This window comes from Pyrgilauda ruficollis, unplaced genomic scaffold (genome assembly GCF_017590135.1).
Source record: "Pyrgilauda ruficollis isolate IOZ18807 unplaced genomic scaffold, ASM1759013v1 scaffold106, whole genome shotgun sequence".
Lineage (NCBI taxonomy): Eukaryota > Metazoa > Chordata > Aves > Passeriformes > Passeridae > Pyrgilauda > Pyrgilauda ruficollis.
Window position 1 is genome coordinate 2522723 of NW_024508766.1, and position 21932 is coordinate 2544654.

Here is a 21932-nt window from a genome sequence, read left to right on the forward strand (position 1 = left end):
TATATATATATATATATATATGTATTACTACAAGCAGACCCCATGAGGAGAAGTGCACTTTTAATCACAGTTTGGCGTATTTGTCTTTATAAGTCCCAACTGCAAAAGCAACCTTGGATCTGACTAAAGGAGTGAGGAAAAAGGCAATGAATCTTTGTGCAGACTGGTGTACAAAAGCAAAATCTTTTTCAATGTTAAATAAACAGACAGCAAGACATAAGGTGAGCAAAATCACATTAGCATTTCTCACTTCTACTCTCAAACCAGAGTGAAATAATCTGTTCTCAAAGCACAACTAGTGACACACAGAGAATCACGTCATGAAGGCCTTGTGGTTTGTACCAAAAGTGTTCTCATTGTTGGGAAAAAAAACTTAATAAAACATAGAGATAGCTCCCCCATGGAGGTAAAAGAAAGGAGTAACTTGCTCTAATGTCCCAAGTTTTCTGAGGCTGATCACACAAAAGTGTGTCCCTCCTAACGTGTTGGTGTCTGTCCCCTGATGTGCTATTTTCCTATCCAGATGAAACACTCAGGGACACACTCCACACAGTGCAGGGAGTGGCTGAAGGCAATGTCTGACTGATGCCTGTCAACCAGCTATCCTGGATAGCACAAGCATTCACATTTGCACACCTGAATCTGAGAACTAAATCCACAATAAATGCTGCACATAGCTTCACAAGCCCTGGATGAACACTCAGCCCTCCCCAGCCTTCCTTCCCCTCCACCACTGCTTGGGGGCTCAGCAGAGCTGCACAGCTTCATGCAAGGGTGCAGCAGGGCCACGAGGACAACATGGAGAGACTGCAGAGGCAGAAAAGCCCAGTTGCTTCACCACTGGTCTGCATTAGTCACCAGTGGGTGCTCAGGACCTCACTCCCACAGGGACACACTGCCACCCTGTGGAAACTGCTCTTCCTCTCCGAGGCAGCTAGGCAAGGATGCAGGGAGAAGGCTTGCAGCCTCACCCATCCTCAGCGGCTACACAACTAATGCAGCAGCAAGCTACATGCACTTTGGTGCTGTGCTGAATAAAGATGCTGTGAACTTAATTTATTGAGACTAATGCAAAAAATTAATTTCCGCTAATTCTTTGTAATCACACATTTAGTGGCAGCATGGCTGCTGTGAACACAGTAGCACAATTTACTCACTCCACTCCCCTCCACTAATAAATAAAAAAACAAGGGTCAGTTTATCAAATCTTCAGACAAGCCAGATGAGAAAACAAAGCTGGGTGCCATCAAGACAGCACACAGAAAAGGTCAGAAAGCCTTAAGCAACATGGGACACCAACACCAAATTTCTTCCATCTGTCTACATCCAAAAAATCCTGAGCCCTGGTATTTGCTTTGGGTGAAGAGTCAGACATGCCTAGCATTAGCAGGTGAGCACTAAACATGAAAGTACAGCCCCAACTGCATAATTCTGTCAGGAGGAAAACAAACAGCAGGTGAGCACCACTGGAAGTCTCTTGTCAGTACACTCAGGTTATTTAAACACAGTCTGGAGATCTATTTATTCAGTAAGGGCTGTAATTAGCCTGCAAATTAATCTCAACACATCCCTCTATGGCAAACAGAGAAATGAGATTCCTTTGGGGGGAAAAGTAATTTAAGTGTGGCTGCTGACAGATATACAGATTCAAAAATTAAAAACATTAAATCTAAAATTTAATATTCCCCATTGCTTAAAAAGAACTGAAGCAGAAAGGTCCAACAAAAATCTCCCTGAAGAAGATCAAGAAAATGAAGAAATTACCAAGAGTAAAAGACAAACTCTGCTGCTTCAACTATGCAGATATATTTGTATTTCACAATGATCCTGACACAAAACTCACACAAGAGATGGCAGCTCATTTGGTTGGCTTCAACAGGCACTGGGTCAGCTCTCAGATGTGGCAGCCTCTTATTTTTATTTCCATTACAAAAAAATAAATAAATTAGGAACTCCAGTGTATGCATACCTGTCTTCATTTAAACAAAGTGCTGTTTCATGCTAGCAATCAGACAAAAAAGCGAAACATTCTCATTATTACTGACAATAAAACAAGGTTTGTCCTGCTCAGCCTCTTCCCTCATTCCTTAGATTTAACTCCTAGCACAAACTTAATGAACAAAAGCTGAAGCAACACAGCCTGCACCAGACAGCACATTATAATCTGAAATTACATCTCCAGCTCTAATGTGAATACCCCAAAGCACCTCTGATGAAAAAACACACACGCCTTCCAGATTGTACACAGAGATCAGGCTTAGCCTTTAATGTATTCGCATTCAGAGCCAACTGGCTGCTTCTGTCTGCTGTAATCAGGAGACAGCACTCTGGGTTGGCATGACCACAGGAGTTTACAAAGCACACAGCTCTGGGGCGAGACCTGCTGCAGCTCAGTTTCACCTCTCTGTCCTGCAGAGAGTCTCCTTCATTATCGAGTGAAGGCAACAGGGAAAACAAGAGTGTAAACATTATATATATTATGGATGTTCTGGGAGGAGAAATGTGCCCACCACTTGTCATGTCTGACATTAAGATTCAGAAAATGCAAGACGGGTGTTTTGTTTTGAACCATCTTTCAGTAGAAATGAAACTCACATTCTGCAGTTAATTCCTTACCTTCAAGAGCCCTCTCGGGAAGTCTTTGCCATCGTTCATCCCCTGGAGGTTAGCAATGAATTCTTGGCAGGTCATCTTCTTCCCAATGTTCTGAAAGGAGTGTCAGAGAAACACAACATCGTATTCCTGCTGCTTTCCATAATGACAGGAGCAAGCAACATCAGAATAAATGCATCTTCCTGCTCTCCTTTAAGCCCAAGCCAGGCTGCACTAAGAACACATTCATGAGATTACATAGATGAGCATCCTTGTATGCATATAGCTAGAAAAGGGAAAGTACTTTTGCAACCAAAGGCCCACATATACCCCCTAAAAAAACCCAGCTTAATACTGGGGGTAATGAAGAGGACAATCATGAAGATCTCTGGTATTGCATGGTGCCTTACATCCCCATGTCTCCAGAAGCTCTACCAGTCTCTGATGGAAAAGCTCTACTTAAATCTGCTGTGGGGCACCAGGAAACACATGACTGAGGCCCCTTCTAGACCCTTCTTTTACAATTTCAAATGCCACCTCAGTGGCAACTGCTGTGAGTGGAGTGTGATACCCGGGCATGGCCATTACCTTTTCAGATTCACAGGCTGAGGCTGCTTTGATATTTCCATAGGCTCACTCTCTTTCCTCTCTTTCTGTCTAAGTCTCAGACTGAAAGTTGCCCAAACAAGCCACAAACAGAAAGGAACAGTTTGGCTTTCCCTACATGTCTGTGTAGGAGCCAAACTACATCCAGAAGTTTGAGGCTGCCCTAAAATACTCTTGAATCCCTGCCTCCATCACCCCTCAGAAAAAGTGTCTATACTCAGTCACCCAGGTGCTAGAAGGCCCCTGCTTAGCATGCAGGGAGCCTTGTGAGCCAGCAACAATTACAACACTGCATTGATGAAAAAGGACACCAAAGATAACTGAGAAAAGGAAAGCAGCCTGCGTGGTGGAACATGGTATAGACAGAGGGGAAAATAGGGCTCTGTGACAGTCATGGTATCTTTGAGGATAGCACCACTGTCAGTCAGGAGATGGAAGTGAAGACTTTTCCACTGTCAGGGCATGTTTTGTCTGCAGAAATAAAGCAGAAGAGCTCTGCGTGAGCTTTGTCTTTGGCTAGGAGCAGAAACCCAAATTAACACTGGACTGGAGCCCAAGGAAGGGCACCAGTTGGTAATACAGGCCATTCGATGTTACGAATTACATGACAGCTTAAAGTGCATATCCTCTATTTCCCTTCCATAATGTATGATCAGGAAAACCACCAAATCTTGGCCATCAGCCTTACCTTGCCAATAAGGAACATCTCATAGCCTGCAGCCAGCGCAAACCCACAAAAAGAAGGCAAGCAGAAACCATGGAACAATTAATGGCTTCCCACAAAAGCATGGCTCCTGACAACACATATGGGCTGTAACCCTGGCTCTACAGTTGCAAAGCTTAGAGAACACAGCTGTAACTTCAGTCTTCAGGCGCAGACTGGAGCTGGTCTAGCAGACTTACAAGTGCTTTGCTTTCTCCCTGCAACTTCAGCCTACTTCTATTTGTTTCCTCCAAGCAGCAGTTGGCAGCTTCCCCATGCTGACCAAAGCCAACATTGCAGACAAACGGTAGTTTTGCTGCAGGATCAAAGCTAACATACAGTGCCACAGAGGTTCCAGAAGATGTGCCTGGTGGTCTAGAGATACCTCAAAACTCTCTAGCACTAATGTGGGTGATGACCTCTGTGCAGAAAACCAAGCATGCATTTCCAAGACACACCTAGCAAAAACTGTTTTGTTACAAATATAAGTGTGGCAAGACAGGGAACATAAAGGGGATTAAGTAAGAATTTGTCTACAAGAGTTAAAAGCAAGTGTGAACTGAAGGCAGGGCAGCTGCATTACAGCCCTACAAGCAGTGGAGCTGACTGCAAAATAGAAATGTCTGTGCTTATGATCAGTATGTCAGTAACAGATAGAGCTCAGTGTATAGACAAGCCCTGTGACTCATTTGCTTCCTGCTCCAGCAGAATCCCGGTAAGGATAGGGCAAAGCATTATCTCTGTTAGGAAACAGGCAATTAAGTATATCTGCAAGGGCTGCATTCCAAGTCAAAAATGCCAAACTTACCACCTATGTGGAAAAATGCAAAGCAGTAAAAGGAAGACCAAAATTAGAGGAAATCAGAGGGGTTTGAGGGAACATGAAGACACACCCACACACATAATGCAAGTAGGAGTCTCTACACTACAGCTGCATATACATAACAACACACTGTCAACTGCCAGTGGGATAAGTTTCCAAAGTTACACACTGCAACAACCAGAGTCAACAGCAGCAATGATGGGTCAGAGCCGGATAATTTATTCCAGTACCTACTGAAGACAGTACAGCCTACTAAAGCATCACAGGGAGCAATGGGAGTTGCTGCTAGGCTAATGCATGACCATTATTTGGTGAGGCCAGGCAGACTGTAAAGCAGGAGCCCCAGCCTGCTCACCACTCTGGGGAGTGGGATACCCGTGCAGAAAGACTCAGGTGTCCTCAAGGGAAGCCATGTGTGCTAAGAGACAAACCACAGCACATTCCTGTACACCCCACGTCCAGTCCTTCAGCAGGGAAGGCTAAGCCTTCAGAGAAAGAAATTCTTCACAACTCCCTATCCCCTCCTGCTTCCACAACCTGCAGACAAAGGCATTCAGTAAATGGGAGGTGGGTCTCAGAATGCCTTGTGAACACACAAGTCTTGGTTTTATTACCTGCACCGCCAGAGGGTCTAAGTAGCCCATTGAGACAGACCCACGATGCCTGCATGTCCTGCTGCCCAGTCCAAAACCCCTGATGTGTAAGAGTTACCAACAGACACCATCCTGGGAGAGCCCTTGCAACTGCAGTGGAGGGCCAGAGAGAAGCCCCAGAGCCACTTGGCTAAAACCACTGCTTTTGCATACTATAATGCCATGCTCCCTGTGTTTTTACACACTCCTTCCTAACTTCAGGGCAGAGGAAGCCTCCCATCAGCATGGGAATAGCTTGCATAGCAGGTGTATCTCAACATGGGTGCTGAAATACCCATTCTAAGGCTGCTGGCAACCTGCAGCAGTGTGACTAAGAGGACTCAAACAAGAATACTATTTCACCCAGACACGAAATGGGGAGAGCTGTGCAGTACAGGAACACAGGGCTCCCACTCAGCATGCCCATATCCCCCCTCCATTCTCTTGGTTTTGAGTACACCCATCATTTGTCTGTGCAAAACTGCTTCACCAGATCTGCCCTCTGCAACTGAACGCCTGCAAACATCACTTTCCCTTTCTGACCTTCCCAAAACTTCTTCATTTCACATCTCTATTCTGCTTTCCCACACGTTTGTACATACTGCAAAGGGGAAGCCAATCCCAAGCACAGCTTCCCTGTCAGCACCTGCTGCAGAAAGGATGGTAATCACACCAGAAAGATGGCCCTAAGGTGAGGGTGTATGCTCAGACATTATGGGAACACCAGGCACAATGCCAGCTTACACATGACTGATCAAGGCGTGCTGGAAAGGCCTGCCCAGGACAACAGCCTGGAGTGCAGCCTTCTCACTGTTTGCTGTCTGCAGGGGCTTCAGAAGAAGGCCACCACAGGGACTGCCACAGGGACTGCCACAGGACCACCCAGTCCCAGCATGGTGTGGATAGGAACAATCTACACAAAGCTGTGCATACTCACATGGCCATGGAGGTCTGTGTTCAACAGCATCATGGCACACGTGAGACAGTGAACTCCATCTGCAGAAAGAGAAATAACCAGTCACATGCAAAAACACATCTGGACCTTTAAGAAGCTGAAACTGAGACTCATAGACTAATTGAGTCTGTTCTCTTCATAAGAATCTGTTTTATCAAGAAATATACATAATTAAATAAATTAACAATGAGATCATCACACAGCTGCCAAACCAGAACAGTCTTTCTTTCATCTTTTAGTAACTATCAAAACTGTCTTCCAGCACCCATGGATGAGGCAATCAAGACAGAAAATCATGCTATCACTCTTAGCTTGCTAATACCAATATTACAGTCTGAATCAACACCTCCTTCTTCGTTTACTGCAGTGCAGAAACAGAAAAGTAAAATACATTCGTTCTTGTGTAAGGAGTGGGTGCAGCATTACAGGAGTGGGTATCCTGGTTTTCTCCCCCTCTGGCTTAGTCCTCATTCAGAGCTCAATTAGACCTAATTTTGGAGAAGTGCAGTTACTTATGCTGCCTTGCCTCCACGCTGGGTAGAGACCACTCTAGGGGCTTCTAAGCTGGTCCTATGGCCAAGACCCTCAGCAATAAGCCAGATTCATAGAACCTTAGAACAGAGTTGGAGGACTGAGAGACTGAAGAAAATTATTACTGGCTCAAAACAACTGAAATGTGTGTGTAGGGGGAGCAGCTCTGCAGAAAATGGGATGGTGCACTGCTCCACACCCCACTTTCTGACGCCTCTAGCTCAGAACTGCCACCAATCACTGGCACACTGAAAGCAATGTCCCACACTCTGCCCTGGAGCCTCAGTCAAGCCCTGGAGTGGCCAGATGACTGGAAGTGCCCCAGGGGGCTGCTTGCCACAGGAAGCCAGAGCAGATCCCAGGACATGCGGCTGTGTCCCTATTGTCTTTGGATAGCTGAAACCACACTAGCATCGAGGGCAGTATTTGTATCTTGGTTTTTGCTCTTTCTTTTCGTCTCCTTTTCCTCTTTTCTACTCCTAATTTTTGTTTTCTGAAATATGGGTAATAAAGACTATGAGTAAAGTTTACTAAGTCAATCCTCTGTGAAATTATTTTGATTGAATGTTTGCTTTAAATTCCTGATTTTCTAAGGTTTGCTAGGAAAGTTTGGTTGTGAACATTCTGGGAACTTTTGTCAAGTTCTTCTTTGTGCCCAACTCAGAAAAAGTAGTAGTACTTTAAGCCCTTTTTGAATAACCTTTCCAAGCAAGTTTAGAAGGCACCCTACAAGGATCATGGAGTTCAACTCCTGGCTCTGCACAGGACATCCCTACCAATCACACCATGTGCTTGAGAGCATTGTCCAAACACTCCTTGAGCTTTGTCAGGTTGGTGCTGTGATCACTTCCTTGGCGAGCCTGTTACAGTGCCCAACCACCCACTGGGAGAAGAACCGCTCTCTGATGTCCAACCTAAACCTCTGCTGACACAACTTTTAAGACATTCACTCAGCTCCTATCACTGCCACCACAGAGAAGAGAACAGTGTCTGCCTCACCTCCTCCCCTCATAAAGGAAGCTGTAGACTGCAATGAGGTCTCCCCTCAGTCTCCTCCAGACTCTGCAAACTATGTGATCTCACTGCTCCTCATCTGGCTTCCCCTCTAGACCTTTCTCCATCTTCATATCCTTTTTCAGAATACTCTCTGATAGGTTTGTATCTTTCTTATACTGTGGTGCCCAAACTGTACATAGTACTAGGATCCTGGGTTAAGTGTGCAGGATTTAAATGCTTACTTGGGGCCCAAAGCCACAATATCCCTCTTGCAGTCTTGACTAGAGTGAGATAGCCATATCATCAGGCAAGTCATTATTTCACTCTGGACATGATGCACTTTTCTACCTGACTGCCTGCAGTCATTCTTGAAATAAGAAAGGCAATAGGCAGAGTACAGAGACAGCACAGAAGCAGATCCTATCTTACTCCCAACTTTTTCCCTCCCCTGCATGACAGCCAGTAAAGCTGAAGAGGTGCGAAGTGCCCAAACATTATCTCACTGCAACAGGGGTAGGTCACAAAGCAAGGGGTAAGGAGGCACAGCCTACCTCCAACTGTAGCAGCTCCTTCTCAGACTTGAAACTTAAAGTACAGCTAAACCGATGATTGCCTTCTTTTTCAACCTCCTCCTTCAGTGTGTGATCAGCATGTGCTGCAATCACAGGGCCACAAGGCTCTGCCAGCATGTTTGGCTGAACACAGCAGTTATGCCAACAGACAGTTTGTCCTCTTCTGCAATCCCAGTTTTCTCAGGTTTGATCTATATGCTTGTTTGTTTCCATAATTTATTTCCAAACTGACTGAAAACATTGGCATGGAAGAGCACTATGACTGATGTTAACTAGTCGAGATGAAACCATGCCAGGGTCTGGATACATCACCCAAAATTCACCCCCACAACTGGCAAGAACTGACATGCCTGATGCCAGTGCATGCAAGAGCTGAATGGAGCACAGAAAGCGAACAGCCTCTCTTTCACCTGACACGGGACCTATTCTTGTCCACGAGTGCAGCTGGAGTACAAGCGCCCACACACCGAATCCAGCAAGACCAGAAACTACAACTGAGGACAAATCTGGAAGTGTCACAACTGAGAATTTACACTGAGGATCTATTTACATCGAACACCTTTCGTGCTCAGGGTTTCAATACTTACCAGAGACAGTCTCTAAAGTGTGGTACAGTGACTACACAGCTTCATTTTCCAGGCATACACCGTATGTTCATAGAGACCTCAGTATCACAAACAAAGTTACCTTGAGAAGAAATGGCGTTTGGGTTGCACTGGTAGTATCTGCTGGAGAAGTGGATTAAAACTCTCTCTCGTTCCTGAGTTTCTCCAATAAGTGAAAAGGCTTTAAAGAAACTCCTAAAAGAGCAGTGGAAAAAAAGGTGAAATTAAGGTAATAAATCTCTTTTTGCTTCACACAGTGCACAGAGCAAAGCACACGCCACAGCAAGAAGTACATAAGCACACATTCAGTTCCAAGAAGTCTTTCTAGGAAATTGAGCTATCATTCTGCGTGCAGTTAATTCCAACATTTTAGTAAATGAAAGAAGATTTAAATTACCATCGGTCTCAGCCACTGAATACACAAAATAATAAGTAATTCCACTATTTGAAAGAGCTGTTCTTACTTTTAAATTTGTTTTCTGTGGGCAAGGAGTTGGAACATGTTTTTTATGCATGATAAGATATCCAGGATGTTACCTATTCTCTTCTAATTGCCCACCACCCCTGCACCTTTTAACTTTACTTCATTAGTACTGCTTTCCAAATCAGAAAAGCTACTCCAGGTGGTGAAGTCAAGCAAGTGCACAGCACCCACAGCTAATACCGAATGTGTGGTCACTTATCAGAATGGCCAAGACCACATCAGACGGGGAGGAGTGTGACCACTTGGACCTGCTGAAAATATCTGAGGAAAAGGGTAGAAGACTTGCAACATCTTCCACTGAGTTTCAACAACAGGAGGAGTAACTTGGCCCTCCTGAGGTTCTTGCTTGTGAGAGCCCAAGGTGCAGGGCTGGTGTACATCTGGGCACTCACTGGATATAGCCAGCAAGCCTGTGCAGAGAGGTGGGGAGGACACACATCTTTCACTTCTATTCTCCTACTTGACCACACTTCCTCCTAACCACACTGCTGTTCTTCCCACATAGGAAAAAATCCATCTCACAGCCAAAGATTACCTTCTACATTCATTTATCAGGATGTTTCTAAGAAAACAATAAAAACACAAAACTTCTGGATCTGAAGTGAGAAGACATACAGAATGACTGTCTAACAGACAATTTTTAAACATCCCATTAGACAGAAACTAACACCAGATCTGAGAGGAATGAAATATATTGCTAGAACATTCACATCTATCTAGTCTCAATGCACAAACTTTAATTTTTTTCTCTCTGAAAAAAGGTCAGAGACAGCCTGTACTTGCAACAATCTCACACCCACACAGAGTGTGATCTGCCTGGTAATAACTTAATTTCACATGTAATGTATTGCAAATAATCCAGTTCACAAGTAGTGAATTCGTAAGTGAATCTTGACAGGGTTTCTCTGTCCTTCCTACTTTGTGCTCCTGTCCTGGTTCTGGCCAGGACAGAGTTAATTTTTAATATAAGGACTGATGTTACTTCTGATGCGCTTGAAGGGACCTCCAGCTCATATTCACAAGAAGTGAGGAACATGTACTATTACTAGAACTACAGAGGCCCCAGCCAGGTAGAAGAAAGGGCCAATCAGATCTATTGGACTGTGTGGCACATCAGACACACAAGAGTGTGTCTAAGGCTTTAGTTCACACCACCACATGATGTACCCTGATGCCACCAAGATATGTGGGGACAGAATCCATCTCTTTCTGGGGTGCCAAGGGGATCCCAACAGCTGACTGCACTGGAAGGTGGAGAGAGCATGACTGGAAATGAATGGCAAAAACACCCTACTGTGACTGGCCCAGAGGCCCTGTGCATCCTTAGCATAGGTTACCCCAAAAGAGGGTAAGTATTTCAAGGACCCAAAAAGGCATTGTTAGGATTTTTGGGATAGCTGCTGTGGAGACAGAGGAAACGAGACAGCTGAATGCCTTGCTGGTCTCTCAGAGGATCCCTCTGTTTAGGGACTGCTGAGGGTCGAAGAACAACAGAAACAATTGCTACCACATGGCTACTGTGCCATAGACAACACTGCACCGCCTGGGACTCTGTGACCCCCACCCACGAGATGATCTGTGAACTGGAGAGCCAGGGAGTGGTCAGCAAGACTTGTTAACCCTTTAACAGTGCTATATGGTCAGTGTGTAAGCCCAGGACCAATAGATGATCATGGCCTGAAAAAAGTCACACCACCAGTGAGTGCCACTGTTCCCAACACGCTGGGACTTCAGTATGAGCTAGAGTCCAAAGCAGTGAAGTTGTGCCGCCATCAGCATTGCTAACATGCTGTTCTCCATTCCTTTAACAGCAGGGTGCAAGCCTCAGTGTTTTACCTGGAGGGGTGTGACATACACCTGGAACTGACTTCCCCAAGGGTAGAAACAGAACCCCATTATTTATCCTGCACTAATCCAGACTGCACCGGAAAAGGAAGTGAGGAAAAGGGTGAGGTTCTAGAATACTTCCAATATATTGACAACATGATCATGCAGAGCAACACAGCAGGAGTTTTTGAGAAAGGGGAGAAGACAGTCCAAATCCTCCTGAAGGCTGGTTTTGCCACACAGGGAGGTAAGATCAAGGGACCTGCCCAGAAAACTCAGGTTTTAGGAGTAAAATGGCAAGAGGGATGCCCATCAGATTCCAATGGACATGGTCACTGGAACAGTAGCTATGTCCCCACCAACCATCAAGAAGGTCTTCCTAGGCACTGTGGGTTTTTGAAGGATGCATATTTCAGATTATAGTCAGATTTTAAAACCTCTCTATCAAGTGATACCAAAGAAGAACAATTTCAAGCAGGTTTCTGAACAATAATAAGATTTTGAACAAATTAAACACGAGATTGCTCATGCAGTAGCCAGTCAGGAGAAATGTAAAAAATATGCTCCACAGTGCAATCAGGAAGAACGGTCCTTCTGGGAGTTGCTGGCAAAAGGGTACATCTGGAGATTTGACGACAACCCCTGGTTTTCTGAAGTTGGTAATACAAACACTTTGACATACAAAGGATCTGAGACCAGCTACAACCGCAATGAAGCAGAGACACTGGCAACTTATGAAGGGGTTGGAGCTGCCTCAGAAGTGACTGGCATTGAAGCACAGCCCCTCCTGAGGCCCCAGCTGCCAGCACTGGGCTGGATATTCAAAGAGAAAGTCCCTGCAACACATCATGCCACTGTGGAGTAACTGGATTACTCTGACCACGCAGAGAGCTTGAATAGGAAATCCCCATCACCTAGGGGTCTTGGAAGTCACCACTAATTGGCCTGAAGCTGAAAATTTCAGACTACAATCATCATCATAATCAGAAGAGGACACATGCTGAGGAGGGCCCACCATACAATCAGCTACCTACAAATGAAAAGGAATACAATCTCTTTACTGACAGTTTCTTTTATATCACAGGGACAAATGAAAAATAGAAAGCAGCCATAGACAGCCTTATATGACGAGTCACAGAAGCTACTGAAGGACAAGGTGGATCAAGCCAGGTTGCAGAGCTGAAAGCCATCCAGCTGGCTTAAGTATCACTGAACAAGAGAAATGGCCAGCAATCTACCCCTACACCGACTTGTGAATAGTGGGCAATGCTATGTTGGGTGACAGGACTGACAGAAAAAGGCCAATTGGCAGTACAGATGGAAACCCATCTGGGCTGATGAATTGTGGCAAGAAATCGCTGCCCTGGTAGAGAAGCTGGCTATAGAAGAACATCATGAGATGCACATGTACCCAAGAGTCAGGATGCTGAAGAGCATCGCAACGATGGAGAGGTGGATCAGACCACCAAGATTAAAGTAGTTCGGCTTAATCTGGACTGGCAATGTGAGAGCAAATTACTTCTGGCTCAGTGGGCTCAAGATGCCTCAGGTCGTCAGAGTAAGAGATACAACATACATGTGGGCTTGTGATCAAGGGGCAGATTTAACCATGGACAATGCCCCTCAGTTACCCATAACTGTGAAACATGCGCTGTGATTGAGAAGGCCATGCAGGTAAGGCCTCTCTGGTACGGTGGGTGATGTTTGAAACACAGATATGGGGCAGCCTGGCAAGCTGGTTACATCACACTGCTGCAAACACACCAAGGCAAGCCATACAAGTGCTTATAATAGTGGCAACAACCACTGGGTGTCTGGAAATGAACCCTGTGCCTCACACCAAGGCCCAGAACACCAACCTGGGCCTTGAGATGCAACTTCTGCAGCAACATGGCACCCTAGGAAGAAGTGAGTTGGACTAATGGGACTCATCTCAAAAGGAGTCCCACAGACACACGAGCCAGAGAGCACAGGATTGAGTGGTTATAACACATTGCCTATTATGCACCAGCCTCTGAGAAAACTGAACAGTACAATGGACTGTAAAAAATGGCTTTGAAAGCAATGGGTGGTGGCACCTTCAAACATGGGGATCTGCATTTAGCAAAGGCCACCTTATTAGTTAATACAAGAGGTTCTACCAATCAAGCTGGTCCTGCCCAATCAAAATTACTATGCACTACAGCAGGGGATGAAGACCCTGTGGTATGAAGGAGAAATGTGTTAGGGAATACGGTCGGGACTGGTCCCACCTTTCTGCAAAGGCCAATCAATTCATGGGATTGGTTTTGCTCAAGGACCTGATGGCACTTGATGGGTAATGTAGAGGGACAGGGAAACATGAGGTGTACCCCAATGGCATTCAGTTTTTGGGTGAGAATGGTCTGTAATGTTCAATTGTACAATACTGTTTTCTGAATGGCACTGTCACTGTATGCCATAACTACTATGGAGAATGAATATGCACTGTTCCAGATATACCAGTCATGAGCTCCTGATGCAGACTGCAACCAGGTGAAAGCAAGCAGCCCTTCTGCCCTGGAAGACATCTAGAACAGACAGAACCCACAGTCATGGACTACATGAACTCAACAGACATCTTCAAAGGACAGTCACTGACTATGGAAATGATACTCATGCTTGCATTTACATATATATATATACATACATATATATGTAGCTGGAAGGTGTAGGACCTGGACATGATATAGAGGGTATAGCATAAGGGATGGAAAACATACTGATTCTGGCCAGGACAGTTAATTTTTGCAATAGCCAGGAGGAGCATGCCTAGGAGCCTGATGTTATTCTGCACAACCTCAGGAACAGGTTGTGGGGGGGAGGGCGTCCATTCTGGTCAGCTAACATGGTGGAGTAGTCAGGGTATTGCTGGTTTCCACATGGTGAGTGCTTGCATGTGAATCATTCACCTTCCTTGTACACTCTGTTATTAATATTGTAGCTGTTACCCCTTGTTTTCTTGTTTCATTTACTGTTTCCAGTAAACTGTTGTTATGTCAACCCTTGATCTTTGCCTTTTGTGCCTCCAGCTCTCCTCTCCAGATGCCCCATAGAGAGGGGGTGGGGGAAGGGAGCAAGCGGCACATGTTTTGGAGTGTTTCAGTGGGAACGTTAAATTGGGGAATACTGTTCCTAAATTCACAACAGCTCCCAAGGCACATTTTGAGAATCAGCCATCTTTCTGTCTCCTACCCCAGTCTGGGTTCTTTCCAGCAACACTCCCTGCCCATGTCAGATACTACTGACCTACACCTTCTCCTCCTCTGCAGCACATTTACCCCCTTGGAAGCTAACTTGGAGAGGAAACTGATGAAAGAATATTTGGTAAATAAACAAGGCAGTTTCCTCACTCTCAGAGTACAATGCTACAGCCAAGGGCCACAGGGATGAGTTTCTGTCCACCAGAGAACATAGAATACACTGAGCTGGAAGGCACCCATCAAGGATCATTAAGTTCAACTCCTGACTCTGCACAAAACACCCCTAAGAATCACACCATGTCTTGAGAATGCTGTCCAAACACTTCCCGAACTCTGTCAGACTTGGTGCTGCGACCACGTCCTTGGCAAGTGTGTTCCAGTGCCCAATCGCCTGCTGTGCAAAGAACCTCTCTCTAATGTCCAGCTTAAGCATCCCCTGACACTTTAAGCCATTCCCTCACATCCTGTCCAGGTCACCACAGAGAAGAGACCAGTGCAAGCCCCTCCTCTTCCACTTGTGAGAAAGTTGTAGACTGCAATGAAGTCTCCCTTCAGTCTCCTCCAGGCTGAACAGACCAAGGAACCTCAGCCACTTCTTTGGCTTCCCTCCCAGGCCCTTCACCATCTTGGTTGACCTTTCCCAGATACCTTCTGGTAGGCTTTGTATCTTTCTTGTATTGAAGGTACCAGAACTGGCCCCAGCACTTGAGGCAAGGCAGCCCCAGTGCAGAGCAGAGTGAGACAATCCCCTCTCTTGCCCAGCTGCTGATGCTGTGCCTGATGCACCCCAGGACAGAGTTGGTCCTCCTGGCTGCAAGGGCACTGCTCACTCATATTCAACTTTCCCTCCATAAGGACTCCCTGGTCCTTTTCCACAGCACTGCTCTCCAGCAGCTCATTTCCCAGTCTATCACAGCTGCAGAATCCAGCACTTGCCCTTGTTAAATTTCACACAGTTGGTAGTTCCCCAGACCTATTATTCATCAAAGTATCCCTAGAGGACCTTTCTTCCTCTGAGGGAGTGAATAGCTCCTCCCAGTTTAGTATCATCAATCTTACTTATTATATGTTCAAGTCCTGTGTGCAAGTCATTTATAAAGATGTTGAAGAGCACAGGGCTAAGGATGGAGCCCAGTGGAACCCTACTAGTGACAGATCACATCAGTCTGATGTCACCCCATTCACTGTAGCCCTTTGTGCCTGACCCATGAGCCAGCTGCTCACCCACCACATGATGTGTTTGTCCAGCTGTGGGCTGGACATTTTCTCCAGAAGAGTCCTGAAAGACAGTATCAAAAGCTTTACAGAAATCCAAATACATCACATCAACTGGCTTCCCTGAATCATCTAAGTGGGTCACTTCCTAAAATGAAATTTGGTTGGTTAAGCAGGACTTTTTCCTCATGAAGCCATGGTGGTTGTGACCAATCACTGCATTGTCTTTCAGGTATTTTTCAATACCTCCCAGAATAATTTTCTGCATTATTTTACCAGGTACTGAACTGAGACTGACAGGCCTATAGTTTCCAGGGTCATCCTTCTTGCCCTTCTTGAAGGTTAGACAGTTTCCAGTCAATTGGGACCTCTTCAGATGACCAAGACCATTCCAAAATCATTAAGAGAGACCTCACAATGACATCAACCAGTTCTTTTAGTATTTCTGGATAAATCCCATGTGGCCTCATAGACTCATGAGGATCCAGATGGAGCAACAGATCCCACACAAGTTCAGGGTCTGCTGGGAGTTTATCATTCTCACAGCCATGGTCCCTCAATGCACTGAGCCATTCTACATTGCCTTTTTCTATTGACTTATTTTTTAAAAAAATCTTTTTGTTGTCCCACACCAGTACTGGCAATGCTCAACTCCAGCTGAACTTTGTCAGCCGGAATTTTCTCTCTACAGTGGTGAGCAGCAAATTTGTATTCTTCCCACATCACCTGACCCTTCTCCCATTGGACAAACACTTTTTTTTTTATTAGCTCCAGAAGATCCCTGATCATTCAAGTTAGCCTTCTGCCTTGTCTGGATTTGCCTGCCCCTGTGCCCTTAGGAGGTGGTGACCAGCACTGATGGATCCCAGCACCTCCAGAAGTATTTTCCCAGGGAACCTTAGTAACTAGTTCCCTGAGCAGCCTTAAGTCTGCTCTCCCCATGTCCAGGGTTGGACTCCAGAATGCACACTGAGAGGAGCCAGAACAGCACCACATTCCCTCCTGCCATCCTGCAGAAGCTGCAAGAGATGTACTCAGGAGGTGGACGGGCAACATGAATCCAGGGAGTGGACGGTGAAGGAACAACCCTTCCCAGGTCTGAGACCTGTCACTGATGCTGCACAACAGCCTCCCACAGCTGGGAGGTAGATCTCAGTAGGTGACCTCAAAATGCTCAGTAAACCACAGCTTCTCAGTGAGCCAGCAACAACAGCACTGTTTTCTCTCACTCTCTGCCAAGCATGAGGTAGCATGCCTCAGTTTCCTAAGGTTTTGGAACGATTCTCTGTCCCCAGATGCTGTTGCATGCTTAGGGCATGTAGCTGGCAATTACTGTAGCTACTCTTGAAACCTCAACAAACCCTTGGCTTGTTTAAGTCCTACATGAGCCTGCACACATTTTAGAGGATGTCCTAAATACTAATATTAACAGGAGATCTACAGGGAGCAGAGACCTCCTAAACATGTGCCACAAAGCAATTATGTGTTGGATTTCACAATTTAAAAGAAGGGTATATTTAGCATCATGCTTCAGGGTTGCTGAAACCTGGAACTGAGCAACAGACCTCCCACCGCCCAGAAGCTCCCACCCGCCACGCTGAGCAGGTACTCCAGCTTGGCTCCACTCCCCCTGCCTCAGGACCAGGTGATTCATGTTTGTGCAGGCATGTTCCATTTCCACCGCCTTCAGCGGGCAGAACTTTGTGGGTGCCTTTGATCTGCTGTGGTCTCATAGCATCAGACCCACAGAAATGCATTTGCAAAGGGGCTAAGAAGTGCGTGCACATCTTCTAGATTTTCATTAGAAAAAAAATTCCCACTTAAGTAACCTCAGTCAAATGAGTTAAACTCATTTAAATCCCCTTAAACACCAGAACACCAGCAACTGTGCTATTAGGCCACTGCTACACAAACTTGGCGTTTTGACTTCTGAAAAAAACCACTGAAAATAAACGTTGTTGAGGTCTGATTCCAATGTAAAACGCAAAGAAAGTGGAAGGGTTGGGTCTTCAAACACCCACGCCGACAGTTACCAAACTCACTACAGCTTTTTCCACATAGAAGCATTTGCTGTTCTGCACATTTCTGGATTCCTCAGGGAGACACAGAGAGGGGAACTGCCAAACCACACCACCAGGTCTTAGTGCAGTGCAGCAAAGCACGGTATGCTCTAAAAGGCATCAGCCACAGTCTGTGCAGATCAGCTACAAGCAACACTGTAATTCCTCACTAGCACCCGGCAGACTACAAGTCCCCTATTTTGCCAGTGGACTGTACCCTTTTCTCCATTGTTTCAAGGACCATCCCTAGGGAGGTCCACCTAAATATTTCCCTCTCCACGTGGCCACCACTCCAGTAGCATTAGGAGTAGGGCAGCACACCAAGCCAAACAGAAGAGGAAAGCTCTGCCCCCAAAATACATCACAGTCCTCTCTTCATCTTCTTATATCCCAAAAGGACAATCATGTAAATCAGGACAATACTGCAAACAGCACTGTTACGAAAATAAGAATATGAAGTCCACAAATGGAATTGTACCTGAGAGAACAGTCCAGCGTCATGCCTGTGAAGTCAAAAAATTTAAGATATTCTTCGGCCACAAGCTTGCTGAATTCATTGCTAAAGAAAAGCGAAGAAATAAGTAAAGGTTATCATTCAAGAGTGAACCCTGCCAGAACCATCAATAAGAATGTGGCCAAGCATGTCCTCATATCAGCACATACTTTTTACCCAAATGTTTTGCTACATCAGAGCGTTTGAATCTGTCCAGATGGTAGAGGCGCTTAGCCAGGCGCCTGGCTGCTTCCAAATTGCTGCTGCCGCCATTGCTGAGGTCGTGGCCAAGGGCTCCAGTGGCATCTTTCTCCTGAAGTTCACTGCTCCCCATGGCTGCACTGGAGTCTAACACCACATTCTGTAGGCCAACATTGCTGTGAGATTAAAAGAATATGGAAAGAAGAAAAATAAGATAACATTAGAGTTTCCTCTTAGAACAGCCAGCAATTAACTGTACAGAGGCAAGATGACACAATGTTAACAAAATCCACTTAACTGAAGAAGCAGTGTAGAATAGGGACATTGACTTAGCAGAAGTTAAGGGTTTTTAACAAACAGACAAACAACATGGACTTTCTTCTGACTATGCTAAGTATCCTCAACTTGGGCTCACTTCAGAAAGAGCTCTTTGCTATTATCAGCCTACAACTGTAACTGCACTAATGCTTCTTGCATTAGTATTTTTTAACCCAATTGTTTGCTTGGCTTGAAGAGGCCTCTTTAAAAGTAGGAAATTAACCATTTTCCAGGAGAAATGCAGTAATTAAGCTACGGTGATCAGTTACTCCAAGCTGAGTCAGAACAAGTCCCTTCCTCATTCTTCCCCAGTTGTCTTGGAAACAATGCAATTCCTTAAATCTAAAACAGCATCACCAGAACTCTCAGTGGCTTCTGTGTCACCCATAAGCAGTGGACATCCCATGGGAGGCACTGCTAGAAAAAGCAGGACTCGGAGCAAGGAACCCAGTTTGGATTATGAGAGACACAAACCACCCATGCCAGCCTGGAGAACTCCTTGCCTCCCTCCTGCTCCCTCATGGTGAAAATCATTTCCCTCACCAGCTGCTGGAAGTCAAAATGTTCAGCATGGCAATCCCAGGGCACTGCAGATAAATCTTGCACTTACACATTCCTCCCACCTCTAATACAATAGGAGAGCTCTGGCTGAGCTGTGTGCCTGCTTTGCTTCTCCCATGAAAGAGGCAAGAGCCCGCCGCACCAAAAAGCACACCCCCACATACACACCCCTGCACAAAGGCAGATTTTTAACTTTAGAAGCTTTTCTCAGACACTGGCATGAAAATTTTGCAAAATCTCAATTCCGTGTACGTGTGTGTGTGTGTGCACTTGACAACTTTTCTATTTTTATTTCTATATTTTTATACTATATAGAAATTCTTTTTACTAAAATGCCATTTACACAGGGATAATGAATGATCAGCAAGGGTCATGCACAGGACAGATATGAGTGGAATGAGTTAAAGATGACTTTGTACACACAGCACTTTAAACAACATACCACAGTTTCACATACCACTGTAATTTTCAGACTTGACAAGCCATGGTTAAAACAACTGATCGCTGTGCTCCAGTAACAATTGTCTAGCCATTTACTCAAATGTCTGCTAGTCATTCATTAACTCCTCAAAGATGAGATTTCATATAAGGTGAGCTTAAAATAAAAAAATTAGGTATTCAGCATGCCACAAATTATCACCTGCTTCCTACCTCACTTCTCACGCATGGTTTAAGAGAAGGACATGTACAGAACAGAGATTTGCCCATTTTACCTCTGATTCCATCCTTTCAGTGTTTCTACAACATCAGAAATATCACACATTTACCCTGTGGGTACAACTTCTTTATCAAGTATCTGGGGAAACCGGTTCCTGCAAGAACTGGGGATTTGCACTGGTTTGCAATTATTTCAGCATAAATAAAATCGTGCTATAACAAAAGGGAGTCAGTCTCAAAGCCTAGTAGGAAATAAATACTGTAAATACAATTCAAACAACACTAATATTACTGGCCATCAGTCATCCTAGAAAAGAAAAAAGACCCTCCTGACATCACTGTTGTGGAAAATGCCTCTTTGGCCCTATCCAAAGCCAAATGCCACTAGCAAATGTCTGAAATTCTCTAAATTTGGCCTATACCAAACTTGTGAAGAAAGCTAATAACACAGTACCCTGACACAAGCCCTGAGCAACACTTTGTCCATTCAAATCAGGCACAACTCATTCCAAATTCCCATCTCTAACAACTGACAAGGGCAAAGCATACCCAGGTGAGCTAACAAATCTACGGATCTAATGTAAATCTAATGTAAAAATGCTGCTTCAAAAGCCATGCCAATTCACAGAGCCTCACCTCACTATATATCACAGTCCTCTTTCACCACTGCTCTTTATTAAAGGTAGTATTTATAGCCCTGAAAGATGGCCAAAGCTGACAAGAAACATCTGTACCCTGCTAGGCACTACTGCACTATGAGATTGAACATTACCACAAACCACCAGAAGTTTAGAAAGAAAGGAAGCACCAGCATCGGCCACTTAGTGAAATTAACAGTACAACAGCTCCCAGCTTCTGCTTTGCCTCTCGGAGCCATGTCTGGGATGCGAAGGAGGAACACCCAGCAAGAGGGAGGGTGTGCTCCTTCCCCTGTTCGCCAAAACTAGTCAACAGGGCTGCATAAGAAAAACTATCTTCCAACTTCTCCATTCTAAAGCTTCATATTGACTGAGGGTGCCCATACATGCACTGAAGAATAAGGGATGCTTCCTTCTGCTATTCCAGTAGTTAATTCTGATAGTTGATTAGCTTATTACTTAGTACAACGGGAGGGCTAAGTAAGTACTTTTTGTACCTAGTACAAAAAGTAAGTACTAAGTGAGTACTTCTTGTGCTCACAAAGTACAAGTTACCAAAAGGCTGTCAAATCAATACTGGTTGTCTGTAACATAAGCCTCTTGTTCGGGGGAAATTATAGATTCTTAGCAGTAAAGTGAGACTTCAGTTCTCAAGTGGCTTTAGGTAGTTTGAAGACTCAGTGCTCATATCACTGAGGGTTTAGGAAATGCAGATGACCTGTGCATGGCTACTGTGCAAGCTGCCTTCAGGGCAGGATATTTTAGCAGGGTCCAAGTGGTGTTACTCAGGGAAAAGACTGATGTCTCTTCTTACTTTCAGCACTTTCCAGGTCCATCATTTTCCCTTCATACCTCAGTTTACTAATCTGCTGAACTTAGTAATGCTTGCCTCCCTCTGTAAAGTGCTTATAATGAATTCTAATCAAGAGCTAAGAGCAACCAAAGCTGAAAATAGGTCTCTCTTCTGCAGTCTACAGTTTCTACACATAAAGAATCCACAGCAGCATTACCACCAAAACAAGCGCCAAGAAAGGGCTTTGTGATGCAAAGCAAGGTTGGACATGGATTTCTCATGCAGCTTTACTCTTGAAAAACACAGGCTGAAAAAATGTAATAGATTATATTCCCCCTAATCCTAGATTCAAGGCTAAAAGGGATTGTAATGATCTTGCTAGTAATTGCCTGTCCAGCAATGGCTGCTGATTTTAATCTAGAGACACTTACATTAATCTCTGCTATCAG

The 21932-nt window shown here is 44.9% G+C and overlaps 1 protein-coding gene across 2 annotated transcripts in view; it reads right to left on the reverse strand.

Annotated features, from left to right (window-relative positions):
- The window catches only part of PSD3 (pleckstrin and Sec7 domain containing 3), a 115480-nt gene that overhangs the window by 56084 nt on the left and 37464 nt on the right, over positions 1 to 21932 (reverse strand). For both annotated transcript variants that reach the window (XM_041471287.1, XM_041471279.1), the window contains exons 5-9: positions 18486 to 18692; positions 18301 to 18381; positions 9098 to 9210; positions 6294 to 6352; positions 2617 to 2706 (exon numbers count right to left, since the gene is read on the reverse strand). In XM_041471287.1, the coding sequence (XP_041327221.1) occupies positions 2617 to 2706; positions 6294 to 6352; positions 9098 to 9210; positions 18301 to 18381; positions 18486 to 18692 (550 nt within the window). The remainder of the gene's footprint in view (positions 1 to 2616; positions 2707 to 6293; positions 6353 to 9097; positions 9211 to 18300; positions 18382 to 18485; positions 18693 to 21932) is intronic.